This window comes from Vidua macroura, chromosome 6, assembly GCF_024509145.1.
Source record: "Vidua macroura isolate BioBank_ID:100142 chromosome 6, ASM2450914v1, whole genome shotgun sequence".
In the NCBI taxonomy this organism is placed as follows: Eukaryota; Metazoa; Chordata; class Aves; order Passeriformes; family Viduidae; genus Vidua; species Vidua macroura.
In genome coordinates this window covers 7,412,216-7,436,266 of record NC_071576.1, presented here as the reverse complement: position 1 = coordinate 7,436,266, position 24,051 = coordinate 7,412,216, and the positions used below count along the sequence as shown (strand labels likewise).

The 24,051-nt window shown below is 39.9% G+C and overlaps 1 protein-coding gene across 1 annotated transcript in view; it reads right to left on the bottom strand.

The window, feature by feature from the left end:
• Positions 1–24,051, bottom strand: part of BRF1 (BRF1 RNA polymerase III transcription initiation factor subunit) — a 172,241-nt gene that overhangs the window by 20,699 nt on the left and 127,491 nt on the right. Inside the window, exon 15 of the mRNA XM_053979768.1 lies at positions 22,925–23,181. Coding sequence (XP_053835743.1) covers positions 22,925–23,181 — 257 coding nt within the window. The remainder of the gene's footprint in view (positions 1–22,924; positions 23,182–24,051) is intronic.

Below are 24,051 nucleotides of genomic sequence, written 5' to 3'. Positions count from 1 at the left end.
AAATGCTATCCATCTCAAGTAAATCCCTGCTTTTTCCCTTGTACTTAGCAGTGCTTGCTCTCCAACCCCATCGTGAAATAACTGTATTGAACAGAGAAGCCAGCAAATTCTCACTGTAGTTCAAATCCCTCTAAATACTAACCTATGTTTGAAGATCAATAAAAAAATTGTACTTTCAGGTTAATCTTCTGCCTCTTTTTTTTATTTTTCTTTGAATAGTTTGAACTTCAACTCCTCCCAACAAAAATTCACAGCAAAGAAACTGATATTCCTGCAAGACCTGAGCCACTTGAAGTGAAGTGCTCAGCAGCATTGTGAGGCTGGGTATGCACAGCCCCTTTCCAGGCTTTGTGCTGCACGCACCCTCTCCAAAGGCAAGGGGCTCCCTGCTGCACACAAAGACCAGGCTGTTCGGGCTGAAGTCACAACTTCAAAGACCAGCAGCACAGAATTTGCCAACTCGCTTGGCCATTCAAGCAAATGTCAACTGAAACAAAAGCACACCGAGGAAAAGTTGTTACTGAACGCCACGCTGGGAAAATAATGCAAATTTGTATCAATGATCAACTTAGCTTTAACTGAGCCTAATGAGCAAGCTGCTTACGTTCTTTTTTTTTTTTTCATCACCACACTCATTTTGCTCTGTAAAGGCATTTCTGAAGCATCAGTTTCAGAAAAAAATTGATTAAAAAAAAAAAAAAAAAAAAAAACAAACAAACAGTGACACCCTCTCCTGCTTTTTAAAGAAACTTCAATGCATAAAGTTTAGATCTCCTACATTCTGTACTTGGTCAAAATATGCAGTAAATGCCTAAGAAGTGCTTGGCCCGAGGGAGACAACAGTCTGCACAGGCTCACTCGTAACACACGCCCGCCTTTCAGCTGTTTAATCTCCATACACTGTATTTCCTTTATCAGTACCACAGCATTGTTACACTTTGCCATAGTTTTTTGTGTCTACAAAGTATCGTGAGAACATCAATATTTGGCAAGCTAACACTTGGGCTTTTAGCATGACATCACAGGTTACTTTGTTTTACAGACATCTCTGGGTTACTTTGCTCCGTTGGTTAGTAAAATGTTACAGCAAATAAATAGTCGTATAAAAGAGGGCTTTTTGTTGTGTGGGTTTTTTTTAATGCAATTTAAGTGCTCTATTGCAACATAAACACTTTTTACTGTGCGTGTTTTTATAGAAAAAGTTTACAGAGTAAACTGCTTTAAAGAAACTGAATCAGATTTAACACACACACAATAGACTTACATTAGAAATTAATTTGGTAGCAATTTATGATCCTTTGGTGTGACTTTTCACAGTCATTCTTAGAGCAAGAATGTATAAGTTCAGAAGTGTTATGTTTTGCCTGACCTCAACAGGGAAATGACAGTTCTAAGGTTCTTGTTACCTCTGGGCTTCTGAGTATTAATAATTTATTTGAAAATCTTAATACAAGAGAACAAGAAAGCAGCCTAATCTCTTAAACAACATGTATGTTTCTACCATAAACACACTTCACACAAAGGTGCTAAAGCCAATTGCCAACACTGGCAAAAGTTGATCAATCCAATACTGAATTCATTTACTGCCTCTGCGTCTTCCCACTGAATTCTGATGCCCATGCAAGCAGTCCTAACCTTCAAATTCCCCATCCATCTCACAGGATAAATATGAAAAAATACACTTCAGAGACGGCATACGAGCGATGTGGTGTTTGCACCAAATGGCAGCACCACGCAGAGAGCCCGGGAGCAGATTTCTCTCATCTCTCAACAAAAGCAGTCTCGGGAGGTGCTGTCACCGCAGTCGTGCCCTGGGCTCCTGGCCCACCAGCCCTGCTGGCAGCACGAGGAGTGTGTTTGGCAAAACCACACTGGAGCAGCTCCCTCGCCTGCCATGCGCCGATCCCTGCGATCCCCGCGGCCCCCAGTAACAGCTGTCGGTGTTCAGTGCACTTTAGCTCAGACACAAAATCTACGGGGTGTTCCAGCTCCCAGGAAGCTCAGGGCACAGGCTCGGGAGCCTGGGATCACCAGTCGCTCTCCTGTAGACATCACCTGAACAAATCCTCCAGGATGATGCAGGAGAGGCCAGGCTGATGCTGATGCCTGACCCACCAAACCCAGCTCTGCCCTCCTCCCATTTCCCAGTTTTCAGAAGAGGACTGCATCAGACTCACCCCAGCATCAGCAACAGCATCTCAGACCCAAGCAAACCCGACTGCTCCCAAATGCTGGTATCCACCTTGGCCAGCAAGCAAGTCCAGGTGTGTGCCCTTCTTACACAACCAGCATTTTTGCAGCCTGGCTTTTGCTTTCCTTTCCCTCACACATTTCAACATCACGGTTCAGATGAGAAGATGTGAAAGCCCCTTACAGTTTTTTAAAGATAACAACACCCCGAGTAGGTATCTTTAGCAGCAAGAGCTAAAAAGTGAAGACTCTACGTGTCAAACTGCAACTCAAAGTTGGCTTTAGTTCTGACATGAACAGCGTGCAAGCCTCATATTTATTAAAAACAGATGAAACAAGTCCCAATTCTTTTTGAATAGCAAAACTACCGACGAGACCGGTGGAGTTTAGCACAGTGGGAGGTTTAGTTGTCTATCACCACACGTTTAAACACTTGAGGTCTCTGCAATAAATGTTGAATTGAATTCACCATCAAAAGACAAAATCCATGTTCTATCTGCCAAAATCTTTAGCAGCCTAAACAGAAAATGTCACAATTGATTTTCACCAAGGGTACAGAAATAAAAAACAACGTTTTCTAGTCTTTAGGGGACAGATAGATAGACAGATAAACAGCATGACAGACAGATGAATTTATTACTACAGGTAATTTTTTTATTCCTTCTAAGCAAAAATTAGGCTTCAAATGGATTGTTACAGCTAAATAGATTAAGGAAAGAAACTCCAACTAATGAATAATTTTATAGTCAAATTCTCTGGTCTGTCGCAACCATCGGCCTAGAGGTATGAAGCAAGCAGATTTTTTTTTTCTAAAACACTACTATTTTATTTGCATTAAGGTTAAAGAGCTTCCTCTCTCCTTGACTGGTGTCAGATATAGTAAAATAAAACCATTTGAAAGGAGAAAAAAAAAAAAAAAAACAAACAAAACTGCCCGGAGAGATTAAAAGTGCTGTTTTGGAGGCTCTTTTACTACCTCTGGGCTCACTTCACACCACAGAGCTGCTGCTGGGGTTTGTCTGCAGAGCCCTCCCAAACCCCGTCCCCCTCACCCCCAGCCAGCTCCAGCTCTCGCTGGCAGGAGATGCATTGCTGGCCATGCAATTCCACCAATTGGAATCCCCTCTTCTCTCTAAATTTAGCATGGGTTTAAAACTCCTGATTTAAAGAGTGCAGTGAAATACAGAGCAAAGGAAAGGCGAGCCAGTGTCTGTAAACTCTCAAGGCTGACTCCCAGCATTTAGTGAGCACACGATGCTGCAGCGGCTGCTGAGCTGATAAGCCGTCTGCTCTGCTCTCAGCCAGGCTCCCACGTCTGAGGGGGCTGTGAAATAAGCAACTTCATACACTGCTGTAAGGGAATTAATGCCAATATTAGAAAAACTTATTTGAATAATTTGAATAATCAGACTCTGCAAAATTCAGGCCTACTAAGCAGCAAGCTGGACCACTTTCAAAGCTACCACGTAACCTGTTTTCATACAACCCTTTCAACATGAAAAACTGATCTGCACCCAGCATCAGTTTTTAGTTTGCCACACTAAAAAGCCCAAACAAACAAACAAAAAACTTAAAGCAGCTGCTCCTACTTGAAATGGTAAAACATCTGTGAGAACGGCCACCAGACTGGAGAAATAATTAGCTGATGATTTGTTTCTTTAGGACTAAACCCACTTTAACAGGGTCAACAGGAGCAATGGTGGAGAGAGGTCAAAACAGCTTCACTTCACACCAGCATTGCAGGCAGGAGCTTTCGGCTGCCCCCATTCCAAAGAGCATGTGACAGCCCCACTCATGCAGGAGAAACAAACCAGCCCTGGTGATTTACAAACTCCTTTTAAGATGTTTTCAAACCCTTTTGCACTTCTACTTGTGTGAGTAGCCAGAAAAAAGAAACTTTTCAGGTGCTGACTTCAATGAAGGGAGATGAAACTGGCCCAGCCTGGCATCCTCATCCTGCCCTCTCACCCATTAGTGACTGGAACATGCAGCATCCTCTGACTGCACAGTTATGGTTCACCTCCAGCTACAAAGGATCCTTGGAAGTGAGTAAATGCTTCACCATCACCATTTATCTTTCTTCCAGTTCATGAGTGCACTAAGGAAGAAATTCGGACTTTGTCTAATCAGATACAGCTCCAAAAGGAGACAAAGATCTTAATTCTCTCCAGTATTTGGTCTTCAACCTGTATTTTGACTATACTGTTTTCCAACACAGCATCCAACCTTACCACCACTGAGATTCCTGCTGTCCCAGCCTTTTCCTCAGCTGTATCCCAGCTCTATCATGCCTTGTGCTGCTGTTTCCATCATCAACACCCCAAAAGCTTGCACACTTCCCTGTTCGTGGGCTCCTTACTCCACACTCTGGATGGGGCTTCAGCATTTTCTCCAGATCACCACTATTTTCTCTCTTGCTGAAACCACACTAATGACTCCCATTCTCTCATTTGCAGAGGCAAATGGTTCTCCAAGACAGACCTAATGCCTCCCTAATCTGTCACATGCTGTTCCTCCAATGAGTGGCCCAAATTGGTCTTTTTGTAGAGCCTCATATCTAATTTGCAGTCCACTATCTCTTTATCTTTTTCAGCCTTATGGCTTTTACAGCTTCTGCTCCCATGTTCCTCTGCATTTCAGATTGTAATTCTTTGGATGCATTAGCCTGGATGTTTTCCAAGATGCTCTTTTTTATTTCCTACTCTCGGTTATATTTTTTTTCCTTAGCAGCACTACTTTGCACAGCCATTTTCAGTCGACTTTGCTGTATGACTCACTTTATTGTCTCCTGCAGATTTCATTAGTGCAGTTCTCCAAGTCATTATGGGGTAGGACTGAATTTCATGCATTGTTCAAGTTTTCCACAAAACATCTTCTTGCAAGTTAGCACCCTCCTTGCTGTTCACTTTGGCAGTTGTGGAGCTGCTCCTCAAAAGGAAAGATCTTGGGGTAAGAGAATCTGCCTAAACAGAGCAAATTTCCTGAAGTGCTAAGAGGAAAATGCTAACAGAGAATCCGGGTGTATCATCAGCAGCTCCTGGAAGACTTTGGTTTTTCCCATGACCTGTTTTGTTAGGTATTTGAAGGTAACTCCTTGCCAGGAACAGATGGTGTTCAAGCAGACAACTGGCAAAGGAGCCAGAAGAGTGCACTGAGATGGTGGTGTGTGAAAGTCTGGCCCGTTATCCAAAACAACGGTATGAATACAACAGGAGCTGCCAAAAGGCATTGTTTTGGAAAGAAAATGTAGTAAGTAGGACAAAAAAACCCTGTAGGTGACGAAATTTAAGAAACTTTCTGATACAAGGATGGTGCCTTGGCTATTAGCTCAATTTTTGAATTTGTATCAAATAGTCTACAGATGGTTGGAAGTGAGTAATGCTTTGACACGTGCCCGCATAAAAGAATATGATAATGATCTTCCACAGATGTGATGGCACAATTAAAATAGCGGACAAGAGAAGCACTTTTTGAGAAACACTTAAAACCAAACAAATCTTAATGCTCCACCAAATGCCTTCAAGTGGCTGAATAAATTTCTTCGCCATTTTTACTCCAATATTACCTTACTTCAGACCAAAAAAAGGGTAACACAGGAGACCTTCAAAAGAATTACACTATACATTATGTATGGGTTTCAGATAATCTCTGCTAACTCTAAAAACATTTCATTTTCAGAAATTGCATACTCCCCCAGCATAAACATTTCTAATGATGCAAAACAGAATCAGAAGGGATTCATCCCCTTTCTAATGCTAAATATTGCACAAGTAACTACCATCTTTGTAATCTTAATGCTGCATCAACACAATATCCGAAATAGAATACAAAATTGAGAATAAATTGTTAGGAGATTACTCTTCAAGAAAACTATTGCCAGTAAGCTCCTAATAAGACCTGTCACTTTGACCTTCACGCATATTTTTTAACACCTTCACTTGCTGCAATGTTTGTGTGAGTCTAAGTGCAATGAAGAGCCCATTTAGGGAGCAGTCTCTTGGGCATTATGCCTCAGCAAGCCACAACCTTGAAATACCCATGGAACCATTTAAAATATTTACAGCCCCCAAGGTCAAGCTCTGGAGTGCCTGGACAGAAATCTATCACACTCTGAGAAATGGAAACATTTCTGCCAAGCCTCCCTCCCTGAAAAAACTATGGTTAATAACAATGTCAAAGAATTGTTTTAAGCAAACCCAGCAGATACAAGGAAACTCACTTTTTTTTTCCTCATAACTCATCTCTCTGCAAAACACAGATAACATTAATCTTTAGAATGCCCCCTATAAAAATTAGGAAGGAAGCCTAACCACAGATTTCATGCCTTTATTTTGAATGACTGTATTTTTGGGGAGCAGGGGATGCTGCAGGTGTGAAGCCAGAGCCAGCATTACAACTCCAAGTGCCAAACAGCAGCAGAAAAGCCCCATAGAGCTGTTTACCAAGACTGCCCTGTTACTCTATTACTCATCAGGGAGCAGTGGGGCCAGAGCAGCTGCTGCATTTCAGGTTGTGATGTAACTCACTGTATTGCTGCAAAGCCTCCCTGAATGCCCTGAGGTGTCATCACCCGTTCATGCCAGCTCCATATTTCTCTCCTATCAGTGCATGTATCTACCATGTAATGGACATACAGGCAACTCCACACTTTGCAACATCACAATCCATTTAGAATTCACTTTTTGCCCCTTAAGCATCCCTCCCTGCACATCATCTGTAAATTATTTTGATTAGGGTATCTTAAGTACAGTCAAATAATTTTGATTATGATATGATGTTCTCATAATTGAGCAATTCAGGGAAAGTTCTAGTTTTATGCAGGCACCATTTTGAAAGAAGTTCTCTCTGTTCCTCCCACTTAAACAGCAAGTTGATCTTTCTCATGCTAACCAACAACTGAAGGCTACTGAAGAGCTACAAAGCCCACAAAATTATACTTGCATAACCATTAACTGAATGTTTGCTGCAATCAAGGCAATAATTAAAAGCCATTAAAAACAAGCCACAGGCTGACCCAGCATCAGTCTCAACCCTTTCAGGCAATGAGAACTGTCACTAGAAGTGACAACTTTCTGGCTCATCAGGACACTGGCAAAAAAAAGGCCCCAAGAAATCTTGTAATTTTTTTAACAAGATCCTAGTCTATCTCACAAGTGATGTTTTCCACTGCCAGATGGTCGATAGGAATGCTAATGGAAAGAGTTGAAGCTGAAATAAATCTGCCACTTTTAATCAATCACAGACAACCATGTCATCAATAAGGGACTCGTGTTATGACAAACTCCCTTTGGTTCTCTACAAGCGAAGTTGATAAAATGCATCACATCTATGTATTCATTACCAATATTGGGCAACACGAACACAGATGTTTTTGAGGGTTAAAGGTGATTTTTGAGGTTATTCCTCCCCTAGCAATGCGGTGATTTTGGATCCATCTTGAAAAAAAAAACAAAACCAGTTACTAGATGTTAGAAGATATTTAGATAAGAAATCAGTTGGAAAAAAAAAACAAACAAACAAAACCCAACAAAACCAAATGCCACACTACTATAAGCTCAGAAAGTCCCATTAATTTATAGAATCATAAAACAATTTGGGTTGGAAATTACCTTGAAAGGCCATCTAGTCCAACCCCCAAAAATCAGCTACTACCTAAAAGAAATGCACTCCTGATTTCCAAGTCTTTGCCCACACAAACAAGGTGCACTCTCCACTGTTTAGAAAAGATAATTATGAAAAGATAACTTTGCAATATCCTGACACTCCATCTATGTCTCTAACACTCCACTCCAACCCCTCCAAACATCTGATGACCACAAGAAACTATAAAGGCAGAAGTCACCAAGATAAACAAGTTCCTTTGTGAAAACTGGAAGTATGAAGTGGAGATTCAACAGAGTTCCCCCATCAAAGGGGAAGGAATCAAGCACATGCCACACAGCCATCAGCTGTAGAACTGGGGAACATCCTTCAGGAAAGGAAGGGAATGACCAAGGTAAAAAGATGGCAACCAGTAAAAAATTAGAGTTTGCTACTTCCATTGCTTACCGGTTGTTTTCCAAACATATTTTTAACAGAGACTTCCAAATTCAGCCTCAGTACTGATCATATCTTTTTGCTTTCACTGACAATTGTCCATCATTGTTTCAAAATGTAATTGCAAAACCAAGACTCCACCATTAGGTGAAGGAAATCTAATATTTTCCCAGATTAGAGGCAATGTGGGATTCAGTTGCTTGGAAGAAAAAATAATAAATTACCAAAGTTACTACTGCACAAGAGCAAACAAGTCATTTCAAATCCATTTACAGAGACACAGGAAATTATAATTAGCCCAAACTTCATAACTTGTCTATCAGTACAGCAATAAATACATCACTAAAGATGCTTCTGCCTCCTCAACCAATTACAAACTCACAGTATCTAACAAACAAAGACCATAAGTCAACAGAAAAAAAATTCAAGGTGGATTAGCAGCTCTCACTGGGAAAAATCAGGCTGACACAGACACTCCTTTGCCTTCCCTTCATCAGCCAACTGAGAGATGACATCTTCGCAATGATGAGCAACAGAAATGAAGCAGTCACAGTTTGCTTGGGTTTCTTGGGTTTTTTTACATCCCCATCCAAGAGTAACTGTGCTGGACAGGATCACTGGAACAGCACACTCGTCCTTCAATATAATTTTGAAGGAATATCGAACTGTGTCTGCACACAGAGAACACTGTGGATCCATTTTATGAAATAATGAATGCCAGGATAAATATCCTGATATCTTCGAAATTTAAACCCAACAATTTTTATTCCAGTAATAATACTCTGAAAGATAATATGTTGGAGTTATTATAGACTCCTGCAGCATCATAGATTAGTCTCACAGTATTGATTCTCAGGAGACCAAAATGGCAGATACGTGAATGTTCCCTACAGTGAGTAAATCAGTGAGCCCCTTTCAGCGTTTCTGAATTATTTTTCTCTATTTTCCTATTTAATTTTTTTATGCCTTTGAAGTTCTAAGGGAAAGAAAAACACAGCTATTTTCTCCTCTTCATGCAAAATGAAAGGTTCTTTTTCTAGATTTTGAGAGAACTGCAGTCAAAAAAAATATGCTTAGGAGCCTGTTAAGACAGAAAAATAATAAATCACATTGAGATATACTTGGTAAGAGCTGAAGAAAGATCATTAAAAACAAGGATGATGCCCATCCAAAAAGTCTCACAAAATAAGAAAGGAAAATATTTGCATCAGTAGAATAGACAGCATCTACAGTAACTTAATTATCTGAGAAAGCTGCAGCATAAATTGGCAAAAATTCAGATGTTTTAAAGTAGATTGTTTCACCATCTTGTCCCAAAAGCATGCACAATGCCTGACTACATCCATTTAGTCAAAGGGCTGCCTTGTAAGGGACAGAGCCTCGCCATTTTGTGTGGTGCCTGTATACATACCAAAAAATCCCATATGCATACCAAAATACACATTGCTCAGATGTGAGAGCATGAACCAAAGTCCACCAAGGTCAGTGAGACAAACTCCAGGCCCAGGTAAGTACAGAAAATCTTCAGGTGATCCATTAACAGAAGATTTGGGAGATTGGCATCATGAATCACTTACCTGAAGCATTCCTTATCTCATCTTATGACATTTTAAAAGCAGCTACATCTAAATACCTCCTCAAAAATTCTCCTGAATATCAGTGCTTCTGCAGCTCCTGGCTTAGACCCTTTGGTTATGGTGGTAAATTGAGAGTGTTTAAATCATTTCAAATTTACCCTATTAAATGAATTTAAACTGGAAGCTGGCCAGATATCTCTGGAGCAGTGATGTGGAGCAGAGTGCACAGGCGAGAGGAGCTCTGCTGCTCAGAGTGCTTTAGGAAAAGATAAGTCTTCCAATAAAAGCCTGAAAATCTTCATCCACTTTGAAAATTACTTGGAAGTAGAGCCTGAAGTGGGTCACCTCTGCTCCACTATGTCCCCCACAGCATATGCCAACACCCTGCCCAGCACAGGCAACCACAGCACAAACATCAACTCCTAAAAGTGTGGTCTGTAGAGAGGTAGGGTATTAAAGGTCTTGATTAGCTATTTCATTTGCTTTAAAATGGGTTTTAAAATGAAATCAGCAGATACTGGAATTGAAAAGAGAGGGAAAGTAATTTAGACAAAAATGCATCTGTTCCTGTGGTTGGCCTCTTACAAGTACTCTGCAAAAGCCATCTGAAGTGTGGACTTCCCTCAGTTGCAAATCCTATCAGCAAATGCTGAACCATAAACTTGAGTTTTCCAGTGTCTGGACTTCACCAAAAAGTTAATATAATGCTGTGCTTAATACCTGTGAGCTACTGAAGTAGCAACAAAATAATGAATATATACTATACTGCAAGCTCACTCAGTGCTTTGGATCTCAGGATTTCCTACTGCTTCATAATTTAAGACTTCCTTAAGCTTTAAGGAGTAATTTTAAATTGTGACCCAAAGCTAACAGAAAACTACAGCCTTGTAATCATCAGATCTCAGAAATGTTGTCAATTCTCCCCACGAGATGGAAATAAATGCATGAAACCTGCATTTTCCTCCAACAACTATCTGAAGAAATTTTTCTGTAAAACTTGTGTGTGTGTATATATATAACTGCATGTGTAAAAAGACATATATATATATATAATATATATAATTATATAATATATATATATATATATTATATATATATAATTATATATATATATAATTATATATATATATATATATATAATTTCTTTTAAAATCCAGACTCTGCAGATTACTATGTTGAAAGGCAAACTTTCAATGTGATGCAATTACATTCGTATTTTCTGCCGTTGAACACAGGAGTTATTTATCCACTCCCGGATAAAACACAGGAAGCACCTGAAAAATGCTGGCTCAATAAACCCAGCAAATCTCCCAAACAAGTTTGGGCAAATGAATCCCGGAGTCGGGTTTCCCATCCATCATGTCAAGAGTGGTGGGTTGTTTTTCCAAGGATGGCCAGGCTGACCTACAGCCAGGGCTGCATTGTTGGTGCCAGCGGGGGAAGGCTCCGGAGCAGGAGCAGGCTGCTGCTTCCTGAGAAATCCCTCCTGAACACAATGGGGCTCCGGCAGACAATAGTGTCTCCGGCTCCTTTTGATGTTTGGAGTTGTTCTAATCTCTTCAGGTTAGATTAAGAGAGAGGCAGCCAGGGTCGGCAAAGGTCAGCGAGATGAGGTTTATTTTTACAGAAACCTTTCCTTTCCATCCAAGATCTCTCGAGCTACTCAGTCATTTACTATGAAGTTATTTTGCATTATACAGAATTTATGATTCCTTACAGCTTACACACACCATATTTTACATTTGACTCAGTTCACTGGTTGCAAAAATGTCCAAACCTCAGTGGCTTTAAATCCTTAATTAGCCCTTTTTCTTTGTCTTTATGCCCTTCATGGCTTCCCCACCCTCCTTAATTTTTTTTAACAGAACAGAAGCAACTATTGTCATCTCATGCTTTTAGATTTGCTCAATTCATATGGCATTAGGTTTATTTTCATGAAATGTATGACAAGGTCTATCTGAGCTATACAAGACCAATGTATGAAATCCAGTTAAATAAAATTATTTCATTACCCTAATGCTTTGCTCTTGAAAAGGAACAAGAATATTTCAGGAAATAACAGGAAAATGAAAATAAGAATGGATAGAAAGTATCTCTATTCCTACATGGATTTATGGAAATTTAAGGTATATATACTCTGGACTTTTCCCATTATGAGACTAAAGCTTTCTCAGCAAGCTTCTCTCATGTACTTTTGGAGTATTTATGCTCTGACTTGAAAAATAAATTACATGTAATCTGATGGTAAGGCCCAATACTGTTTTATATTCCACATTTCCCAGGGGTTGAAATCACACATGGACCAGACCAGCTTGTAGGCAAAGCAAGCTCTCAACTCACCACTGCCTTTAGATGGTTTTAGAGGTGGGGCAACAAATGAACATGTTGGCAAACAGCAATTCTTTTGCACTGTCCCATCACTGAGAGCCATTGATGATCCTAATCTCCTGGACACTGTCCAGAGGTGGAGGAGAAAGCTCAGAAGGTACAGCCTGACATGAGAACACCCAGACAAAGCCCCAGGAGGCACCATCAGTGATATGAGCAACCCAAGCTGCCCTCCCAGACATCTTGTTCCACAAACAATCCACACAAAGGAGTTCACTGTTCTGCTGCTCTGTTCCCATCATATTTCTCTGTAATATTTCAATAGGTATGAATAAAGTGCAAATATGTCTAAAACCTGCTGTATTTGCATATCAAATTTTAAGCCAGTATTGCTTGCACACAGTTTATCTGGCAGGAAAAAGAACAAGCTTCTAAATCACCTCCAGTTAAGGAGCACCTTCAGGCACAGAATTAACCCTTCCATTGATTTACTAAGCCCAGACTGGACAGTCCCACCTCTGCGTCCAGGAACAAGGCAGCAAGTGACACTGCCTTGTAATAACCTGCTGCAGTGTTTTAAACTACCCTTATTCCTGTCTTGCTTCTCTTCATCTAATAATTTGATTCATTGTTGACTTTCATCTCTGTTATTAATTCATCAGATGACTGATTGATTCAACTACAGCTTTAATCTGATGATTATCTCATTCAACTTCAGCAACAGCTTTAGCCAGGATTCCAAATTATTTTGTTTCCTTACTGCTCCATGATAAAATCCATGCAGAAGTGTGCAAAGCCATTTTTCTCTTAAAACTACTATGTTACCCCTCTAGACAGGCAAAGATAACCTTAGAAGATAAATATGCCAGCTGCTTCATTCCACTTCCAAATCTGTATGTGTGTCCTTCATACTTCAGATTAAATATCTCAAACTGCTCAGATTAAATATGTTGATAACTTCTTAAAAGAACACTCTGCTGTAACAGCATGTATTTCTTTCACATAAACACCACATCTAAAACCATTTCAGAATAAAGAGGCGACAGACTACTGAATACACATCTGAATACTTCTGTTCTGGATGTGGCCTGAGAGGGCTCTCAATGTCTAACATCTTTCAGTGCTTCAATTCAGCAGGAAGGTTACACTCAACTCTGAGTATAAACAAAGATTTAAAACCTATGGCACCATGTCATGCTGTGGGCTGTCACAGCCTCCCTGTATCCTTTAAATTGTCTGGGTTTTGACAGCTGTTGAGCCAAGCAATGCCTGGGAAGAGTGCTCAGGGCCAGAGGTTCTCCACTGCACATGGACAGCAAGTCCTGAGGTCCACACATGCTGTACTCTACTCTGTGTCTTCCCATCCAACCTCTGTGACTGCACAAGTGTTCTGTTCATAGGCAAAACTTTGGGGGAGAGCAGAAGATCTACAAAAAGTTGGTGGTTTTCCTCTATCATACTTTGTAGGTCACGAGGAAGGGGCCTGTATGAGACAAGAGGAGATGAGCTGCTCTAGACCAGGTCAGGAAGTGTCCTCAGTTCTGAATATCCTGAACACAGCAATGGGTTTGCTCAATCCATGGTCTTGCAGCACTGGAGGAAAGGGAAAATGCTGGGCAGAGATTTCAGACTCACAATAAATTTGAAATCCAACAACAGAAAAATTTGCCGCGTATATCTTCCAAGACCACATGTAGAAGTTATCTCAGAATGTTTCAACCTATATTTAGCAATAACTGCAGCCAAGGTAAAATTGAACTCAGCCAGTGCACCAGCAGCATCACTGGGTAATGGAACAGCACTTATATAAATGACTAAGATACAGCACACTAGCTGATTTAAAACTAATTATGTGGATGCTGTTAAATATTATGTGAGCAAATAGTACTTCAAGTTTTGTAACAAACTGCTGCAACGTTCCAAGCCTTTACCCTGCCATGGTGAAAGAACTGCACTCCTAACCACAGAATGGCTGCCAGCCATCCCTTCTGGAAATGCCTGCATACAGCAAGGAACAAGAGGCTTCATGTGACTGCTCCTCTAGCTTGGGTATTGGCCTTGGTAAAATAATGTATGCCATACTGCAGTGAGGGAAAGTTAGTATTTTGTTTGGTTGGCTCCTTTCCCTTCAACATTTTACAAATACTCACTGAAGACTCAACTTCACTGACACATCTAAAACACATCAGACATACACTTCCCGTGGTTTAAACGGGAAAAATGAGCAGACACACACTGTAAAGATCAACAAGCAGACCCTGCTGGAAAAGGGGTCAAAGAAAAATCAATTCAGAAATGAATCATGTTCCACCCATGAAAAAAAAAAAAAAAAGAAAAAGTAAATCAGAAAAATCTACAGACTGAGAACAAGCATTTCACAGTGCTGAAGCCCTCTCAGCCACAGGACATGCACCTCCAGGGTTTGATAACAAGACACATAACACTTCCAATTTTTTGTTTCTTCCCACTCTCTTCATCCCTGAACCACATATAACCATATAACTATTTTTGCTAACACGCTATAAAGTTCAGACACTGCACATACATATTTATATTGTCTCCCATTAGACCCACTGAGTGTAATTTGGAAGAAAAAAGCTTGCAGAGTCTTTTCTTATAACCAACCTGAAAATGAGAACATAGACAAACAAGGCACTCGCAATCCAACTGTCACACAAAATTATCTTCTGGGCTGAAATTGCTCCTATTTGGTTTTAAAATGCAAGAAGAAATTATTTCAGACAGTCACCAAAAACCCCTCTGCATTTTTGTGCTGCCCAACCACCCTTCCCTGGAACCAACACAGGGATGACTTTCTTGAGTGGGAGGCAGAAAATAAATATCCAATTTATATTAAACAAACAAAAAAGCTGCTGTAAAAATAAGGAGACTTGACCTGGGTCTGGGCCACAAGGTCGAGCCGGATCAATGCCTTTTTAGTTTTAAATTGAAGGCATTCTAATAATTTGGGGTAAATGCAATAGAGCACTGGATTTGGCGGGTTCTTGTTATTCCTGAAACACTCACGCAAGTCTAGATGTGTCCTCACCCAATCTTGAAGGGTTTATATATGTATATTTCTCAAAGGTTCTCATAACTGCCAGCAAATGACAGCTCAGGAACACTCCTCTGCAGTCCCAGCAGACAATGCTCCCTTATCCTTACATTAAACCACATTCTGACAGCATTAAAAGTCTGTACTATGAAATTTGAAAGCTCTTAATGAATGATGTACAACTAGGGATGGATGATTTGCAGCATCACTGAACTTAAATAAATTGGTACAGGTCACATCAAGGAGGCTTCTTTACATTATTTCCCCTATCACTAAGCTATTTTTTCTCCAACTGTATTTTGCAGAGTGAGGATACAGGAGGGTTAATTGCCATACTGAAATTCTGGCATTTTATTCCAGAATTCAGAAACTAATGAACCCCAAACTGGGATTTTTAACAAGAATACTCATTTTACTAATATAACAAGCTAGAAAATATTTTAAGTTGGCTTCTCTTGACTCACTGGCAGAACAGGCATGAAAGGGGAAATGATTCACCTCCTACAGAAGGAAGGAAAGAATTAAGGGATGAAGGAATGAGTTTTTTGCTAACCTCACCCTAAGAAACGTGACAAAAAGTCCAGAGATGCTGAATGAGCAGGGAATGACTGTCAGCAGCAGCTCCTGCAGCAGGCTGGGGACACAAGCCATGCCAGGCAATGGCTGGGTGGGAGCTCCCTTCCCAGTGGTGCAGAGCACAACCAGTGTAACACTATCCATACATGCTTCAGAGCTTAATGCAGCTGTATTTTGAGAGGTATTGAGCCTGACAGACGTGAAATAAAAATGCTGTTGTATCAGGGGGATTGATCTTCACAACAGTCTGAATAATAAGAATAAGCATCAATTCCTGACAAACACCTGACAGCTTCTGTAAGGACAGGTTTGGGAGAGTAGGGGGGAGGGGGGGTTTGCTTTGTTGAGGCATTTTTTGTTTTGTTTTGGGGCTTTTTTTTTTAAGAAAAAAATATTCTTTCTTCATCTTTCTGTCCTAGCTCAGTGTCAAGAGAAGTGAATTTCAGGGTAAAGTAATAACCTGCTGCATCGTTGCCTGGACCCCAAGCTGGCTCCTGCCTCCCAGTCTCTCAGTGGCATTTCCTCAACTCTGCATCCTCTCCGAGAGTGGTGTTGCATGCAGAAGATGATGCCTTTTTCCTCCTGTGTCCTCACTTACTGAGGAAGGAAAGACTGCTGGTCATCACATTTCAGCATTCAGACACTGAAACCACACACTCTCCTTTAAAACATGTTGGGTCAGATCCATTTCTCTCCCTTTCTTGCCTCTGCTTTATCTCTTTATTACAAAAGGCTGCTTAGCTCACAGGAACAGCAGTAACCTGCAGCATTAGCCAGGTTACAACACTACAGGCTTGAGCAGATCCACTCCTCAAATCAACTGTGAACAAGCAAACTCCAGTGTCAGCTCCTTTCAAGGTCATTCAGGAGGCTCTCCCACAAAGACCTAACTTTAATAAGGAGATGCATGACTTAAAAGGCAAAACCTTGGAAGCCTTGAACTCATTTTTTTCCTTGGCTTAGCTTTTTGTAAATAAAATGCTAAACATAATTGGTATAAGCTTGTCCCTCTAGAAGTTACAAGATTGGAAAATACTGGTAGGATTTATTTAAAGTGGAGGTACTTATCAAATGTCACCGTTTTCCTGTTCAAAATGAGTAATCATTTTGATTAACCTTTGATTTAAATTATTATATACCACAGCAAAGCAGAAACACACATGAAAATACACTCCAAAGAACTCTCAAAGCACAGATCACATAAGAAAACAGTTATGTCCAAGTGGTTAGAGAATTTATTCACCATGTACATAATATTCAAATGAAAAACTGACTCCACACACTCCCACCACGTGTACCCAGGAATCACAGTGTAGCCTGAACCCTGCAGCCAACATGAGACTGCTTCCATACAAAACACTAAATAATACCAAATAACAACTAAACTATAGAATAAACTCCTAACTACCATCTCAGCAAGGAATCACCATATCTTCTGTAAGAAATTTTATTCCAGGTGGGAAATCAGTGTTACCCCTTTAGTCACATATAAAAAGAAGGCCTAAAGCAGCACAAGAAAAGAAATAAAATTTAATATCTCACTTTGAGTAAATACACGAATTTCAAACCCTGTAACAGAATTCAAAGCAGAGAGAGAAAAATGGGATATCAAAAGTAAATTAGACAAAAAGCCTGATTTTGAAAAATAAAAATACATGGTAGAAAATTAAAGCATATTAAAATCTCATCCGAAAGAGCCCATTTGTAGAAAGAATGATCATCAAAGCTAGCACAGAAAAGACTCTCAAAAGCTTCATATCCACCAAACATAGGGATCTGTCCCTCATCAGGAACTTTGTTTCATCACCAATGGCTAACCTGTAGGCACTGGTTGCAGACACCCACCAGCCCACCAGACTCCACTGCACCACTTGCAGACAAGGAACTTTTAAGGTATTCATTCCCAAACTTTTAAACTATTACTGCAATGTCATTTTTCTTAACAAAGAAGGTTCTGAACCAACAACTCTCTTCTTGACCCAGTGAATCAAAAGTGCTCTAGCTTTTATTATCACCTGGTTTAACTAATACAAAGGTTTTAAGATGTTCAGGAATCCCTTAGATTATTCAAGCTGAGCTTTGTTTCATGCTGGTTTGGATTGGCCTCAGTCATTTGGGAAACATGAGCTGATGCTCCTCCCCTCCACAAATACCAGTCTCATAACGTAGAACTAAAAATATTGTACATGGAAAAACCCATTTCCCTTGGTTTTATAAAAATCAGTGACAAGCCATGGCCAATGTAGAATAAGCATTCATAGAATCATGGAATCATAGAGTAGTTTGGCTTGGAAAGCCAAATAGCTTTCAAAGGTCACCTAATCCAGCCCTAGGGACAGCTTTCACCAGACCAGGTTGTTCAAAGCTCCATCCAACCTGGCCTTGAACACTTCCAGGGATGGGGCATCCACAGCTGCTCTGGGCAACATTCAGACTCGCAGCTGAGTTTGGAGCACCCAGCCTTACAGAGCAATAACCCCATCCTGGACACCAAAAAGGGACAACTACAAACAAGGGTGGAGGCTGAGGGAGGCAGCTGAGGGACTCTCATTGTTTCCCCAGGCTCCCTTGGCAGTGTAGCATTGCAGGCCCCTCCAAAGCATCAAAATTAGGCTTCTGCCCATATTTTAGTCTCCAGGGAAATATGATTCCAATTAGAGACAAGAAAGCACCAAGCAATTTATCAGGGTAAACAAGATGTCGCATGCTAGGCTGCAAAAAAGCATCACATACATTCTCCCTAATAAAGAAGATTTTTCTGGACTTCTGACACTCATTGAAAACCTAACAAAAATTTAGTTGGAGCAGATGCTAACTAGAGCAGGAATTTGAGCAGCAGAACAAGTCCCTGGTACTGAAAGGGCACAATTCCCAATACCAAAATTCCAAAGAACAGGTGGAGCCATGCACCAAGCTGTACTGGCAACATGGATAGTCAGCAAACACAAGGGAGACCGTGGAGAGAATCTGGAGGTGAATTTTCAGATCTAATCATATCTGAGATCACTGCCAAGGGTTTTTGTCATACTCATAGCAGGCATGATTTGGTTTGCTATTATATATTCATATGGTCCCGTTCAGAACAACCTTGTTTCATTACAACAGATTCCACTGTGCTTCACAGTCCTGCTTCATTTCTTCCAAGGCAAATTCTTCAGGAATTAACCTGACACATTTACTCCCCTGATAATGGATCCTGTCTTTTCTGATATCATTACCAACTTCAAGCACAAAGCAAGAAATAGGCATAAAATTTTTTAAAAGTAGTGACTTGAAAGCTTTCTTGTTTCCACATTTTCTTGGTACAACACATTTCACTTTACATGTAATGTTGTAAAATTCAGCTCAAGTAAATATAAAATAAATTATTAAGTTTCTAACCAAATACTTCCAGTCCTAAAAACCCTCTTTATTGAACTTGAAGTGCTTCAGTGCATAGTACAGCTCTAACTACAGTTCAAATTTTAAGAAGCTTGAAGCAGCAATTGTTCTTTTCTTGGAGTTCAACATATTATTCTTATGTTTCATATGCACAGAACATTAGCGAAGATAAACTGTGCAACTGGTAATTGAAATTAGAGTTGCAACAACTATTATGGTAGCATCCACTGTGCCACATCTCCAACACACTGGGAATGAAAAGGATTTTGCATATGAAGTACCAGTCGTGATACTCACTGGAACAAAAATTCAATAAGAAATGGAATGAAATACATTTACACAACATAAAGTTTCCTAAAATTACTTACATTGTCATTTACTAGTCTTCTACCATCTTGACAGATAAATTAAGTAAACCCCCAGTACAATTCTGGGAGATATGTCTGAGGAAAGTCAGGCTTTATCTAAAGCTTAAAAAGTTCACAGTAAAGAAACCTTTTGAAAACATCAGTTTCCTTCTGAAAATGCAGATGTATATAATAACTGCCCACCTAACAAGAAGAAACCTGAATGATCTTTGGAAGAATTCTTTGAATTACCTTCTTACCAAAATTGCAGAATTTACCAAACATTTCTGAGATTTCAAAATTAGAATTTTTGATAAAATAAGACTATACTGTCTTTGAAATCCAAATAACCATTAAGTGATTATAGTATCAACAAATTTCTAATAAAAGGGCCACCAACTGAAAGACTATCCACTTCAAGCATATTCCTGGGACCTGCTTAGCATTTCAACTCCTTATAAATTTCTTCCAAATCAACAACTTTTTACAAGACTGTAAAATTTGCCTATCATTATCACATCAGGAAACAAAAGCTTTTCTTTATTTTAACTGATTAACACAGTAACTGCTACTTTATGTGATATTACAAAAAAGAAAAAATACCCAGACATTGCGCCCTCTCGGGTTGGGGTACCCATTCTTTAGGGATAACCTAAAGCCTTCTGTGTGGAAATAACAGCACAGACTATTTTAGAGCAAGAAGCAATTAGAAAGTTCGAAATTAATATCAACTTCCTATTTCCAGAGTGCTGCAGACTGTATATGAAGATAATTTCTAAGACACATGACAAACTTGGCTACATCATCTGTCCAAATCTGGTGTGGTAAGTCAAATAACTTAAAAGGAAAGCAAGAAAGATATTTATCTATATATAAAAAAAATTTTCCATTTTTATACCGTTACAGGAGCACTGCTTTAATCACCAAGAATGAGTATTCATTTCCCATCCTGTAACTTGGTACTCCCTGTACTGGCATCTTTTAATTAGGATCAGGACTAAAGTAATAGCTCTTTAAAATCTGACTACAACTCCAATGAACTAAAGGACTGGATCAAAGCCTGGTTATCCACAGTGATACTGCAGTCAGACGCAGCTTACTAAATATTTCAAATACATAAAGATAAATATGCAGGCCTGTAAATCACTACAAACCAAAACAAGAGATGATCTTTAAGGTCCTTTCCAACCCAAACCATATGATCCCATTTCTGCAAATGCCTCCTGGAAAAAGACAGATTATCTGCTTCATTCATTTTCTAATGAGCAATGTTCAGGAGTTTTATTATTATTAATTGCATATAAATTATCATGATTTTTGTATCCCTGGGAAAGTATTTAGCCATTCACCTCTCAAAGGAACAGTGCTGAACAAAAGGCAATGAATGCAAGGCATATAAGAACAATGTAGAACACAGAAATTTATGCATGCCATTTAAAAGGCATGGCATTTAAAAAAATCAAAAGTATGTCATAAATCTTTAATTATAAGGAAAAAAAAAGCCCAACTAATGTTTGTCAAGTCCTTGATAATATTTAAGCAAGAGCACTGCCTACTTCAGGAGTGCAAAATCTTCTTAGCTCACTTATTTGCATGTATCCTCAACCTCCTCTGAAGTGTTCTGCTGCAAAATTCATTGTATCTGAGATCTGCTAATCATCATCAGGAAACTCTGTTATGCATCTTAAGGATGTACTTTAGGCTCTCAAGAGGAAAAATAAATACGTTTTATTAGCTGCTTTTGGAAAATACTGATTTGTATTTATTTAGAAACCTTTTCAAGTTGCACCACTGTTAAATTAAATATTTATGGCATGATTTTCCAAAGAGTTTAACACCTGTTAAGAGTTTTACATGCCAACCTCAACAGGAGTTCCAAGGGCCCAGCATTTCTGTAAACCTCAGCAGTGACAAGGTTGGGATGTGGTGTAGGAGCTTGAGCTTGGACATCACTGCTGAGCTCTGAAACGCAACCAGGATCCTGCCCAGCCCCTGCTTCCCACCCAGCAATGCATTTCAGACAACTGAATTGGTCCTACTTTACTGGAAATACCAGAAATATGACTCATTAACACCTGTTAATTGCAAATAAAACATAAGCTAAATGCTGCTAAGTTAATCCTCAATGCATCTTCCCCGTCCTTTGCTAGTGGAAAAGCTACATGCAACCTACAGGGGAGCCTGACATCCTCAGTGAGTCAACAACTGGAAAGCAAAGCTTTTGATACTGAGAATGAGAAGTTGAATGAGGATGAAGCAAAAATACAGAATAAAGAAGAAAGTATGTCTGATACACTGTAAAAATCCCTATCTGGTGACAGTGGGGCCAGTGACTTTGACATGTGGTTTCTCAGCCCAACTGAAGTTGTGCCTCTGGCCTCACTGTCAGATGAAGTTAAAATAAGGGATTAGGTTTTGCCATCCTTATTCTCCTCAGCTTCTGAGGGATTTGCACTTACTATCCTTCCCAGCATCATGTTTTCAGGTACCCCATGTATCCTGTTCTTTCACAAACAGATGTTTTCTCACACTCTGTAGGTGGCTGCCCTCCTGCCCTCCTGGGTCCCTTACCCAGTTTCAACACATGCCTAAATCTGAACAACTGTGCAAAGACAACATTTTATATTTCAAAATTAAATACCAAGATTTCCTTGTGACATTTGGCCTATAATTCTGGCAGTAAATAAACAGGCAATAAATAAATAAATAACATCTAACTAAAAAATTACTATATGTCAAAATTATTCAAATGATGATCCAACGTGACTTCATAAACCCCAGACAGATAAAACAGTTGAATATTGCAGATTGGACACATCAATCTCCTTATACATTTTACTGCACACTACAAATCTGCCCAGCAAGTTGAGTATTTCTCTCATTAAAATAGGAGCTTTCATGACACTATAAAACATTTTCAAATGCAGACAAGAAAACCAACAAGAATATTTACCATAAAGCTTTGTATTTGTGTCATCAATTAACAACAAAAGTTTGGAACAAAACTAAAATAAAAGCTAATCAAAGCAGCTAGCTGTCAAAACAGATGGGAACTATAGTTTTCAAATCAAGCAAAAAGGAAAAGCTTTCAAACATTTAGTGTCACGTCAGCTCATACACACAACTTAAAGGAAGGACAGCAAACGTCAGGATTTTATGAAGAAAAGGTGTCCCTGACTGATAGATTCACATTTATGAATTTCCAGTGATTTTGTGGGTTTTTTGGCTTCGGGGCAATTAACTCACACCAAAGCAGACCTCTGAAACGTGAACTATAAATAAGGTGTCGCCATGACAGTGCAGGCAAAATAAATAAAAACAGAGCCTCGACATTATTTTAGCCTCAAACAAATGCTTCAGTCCCTACATTGTCTGGCTCAGAAAGATACATAGACAGTCTCACAGACAGAGATATAAATGAACAATTGTAGTACCTTTTTCCCACACTGTTTACAGGGTTGGCTATATTCCTACTGGCAATAGATTTTCTTCTTGACAGCTTCTTGGTGTTGGTGCTGTCATCAGTGCTGTCATCCTCTTTCTTTGGTGTGTTACTTCCTTTGCTGTTCAGGTCCCTTAGCACATTATAATTAATTTTACTTGAGATTTTCTTCTGTTCTAACATCTTTTCAATTGCCTCTCCTGCTGTGCTGGCTTGAATTGGCTCCCGCTTCTTTGCAGATTTCTTTGGCTTAATTAAAATATAAAATTAGTGATGTAGATACAAACAAAGTTTCCATGAAGCAGAGGGGCAAGCTGGAATGCAGCAGTCCTGGCTCAGGTGCTCCTGATGTGGGGGATGCAGGTGATGTGCCCAGGCTAAGCCAGTGCTCCATCTCCTGCCACTCAATGGGATCAAAGGGTCTCTTTTCTCCAAGAGATGAAGGTTTGCTTTTCTGCCAAATGCCCAGAGAGTTTATTAGAAATTCTTTACTTATTAGAGATAGAGAAGAAGGATGGGACATTTTTCACATATGAAAAAAAAAAAAGGGGAGTGAACTCTTGTTACAGGAATGGGGACCTCACAGCATCACCCAGCATAGAAATAAAGAATCTCCCCTGCTAAAACTGCCTTTAAAGCGAGAGCGAAGCTGGGTCACGACTCCCCAGAGCACTGACAGCAACACGGAACTGCGGCCGTGTTTCAGATCAAATCTGAAGGCAGCGTGGGAAAGGCTCTGCCCAACTCCTCCTCCACGCTGAGAAGGGCCCAGAGCAGGAGCAGCAGCAGCTTCCCAAGCGTGGGCTGGCATGGGACAGGGAGCAGGAGGCTGCAGGCACAGGAGCTCTGTCACCTGCAGCTGCCTTTCCCAGGCACAGGCTGTGAGCCCAGCTGATGCTGTGCAGAGCCAGGCAACCAGGAATGACACTGGAGAACATTTCCAGCCGTGTCCCATGCCTGGGTAGGTACGAAAAAGAAAACAACCCAGAACTTCTGTTTCTCATTTGGCATTTTCCTATTCAAAGGAAGGTTTTAACACCAAGCTCTGCAGGAGATTTATTTTTTAATGGATAATAGCCCCTCTGTTTACCTACATGGGTCAAGTGCTACCTTGAAATT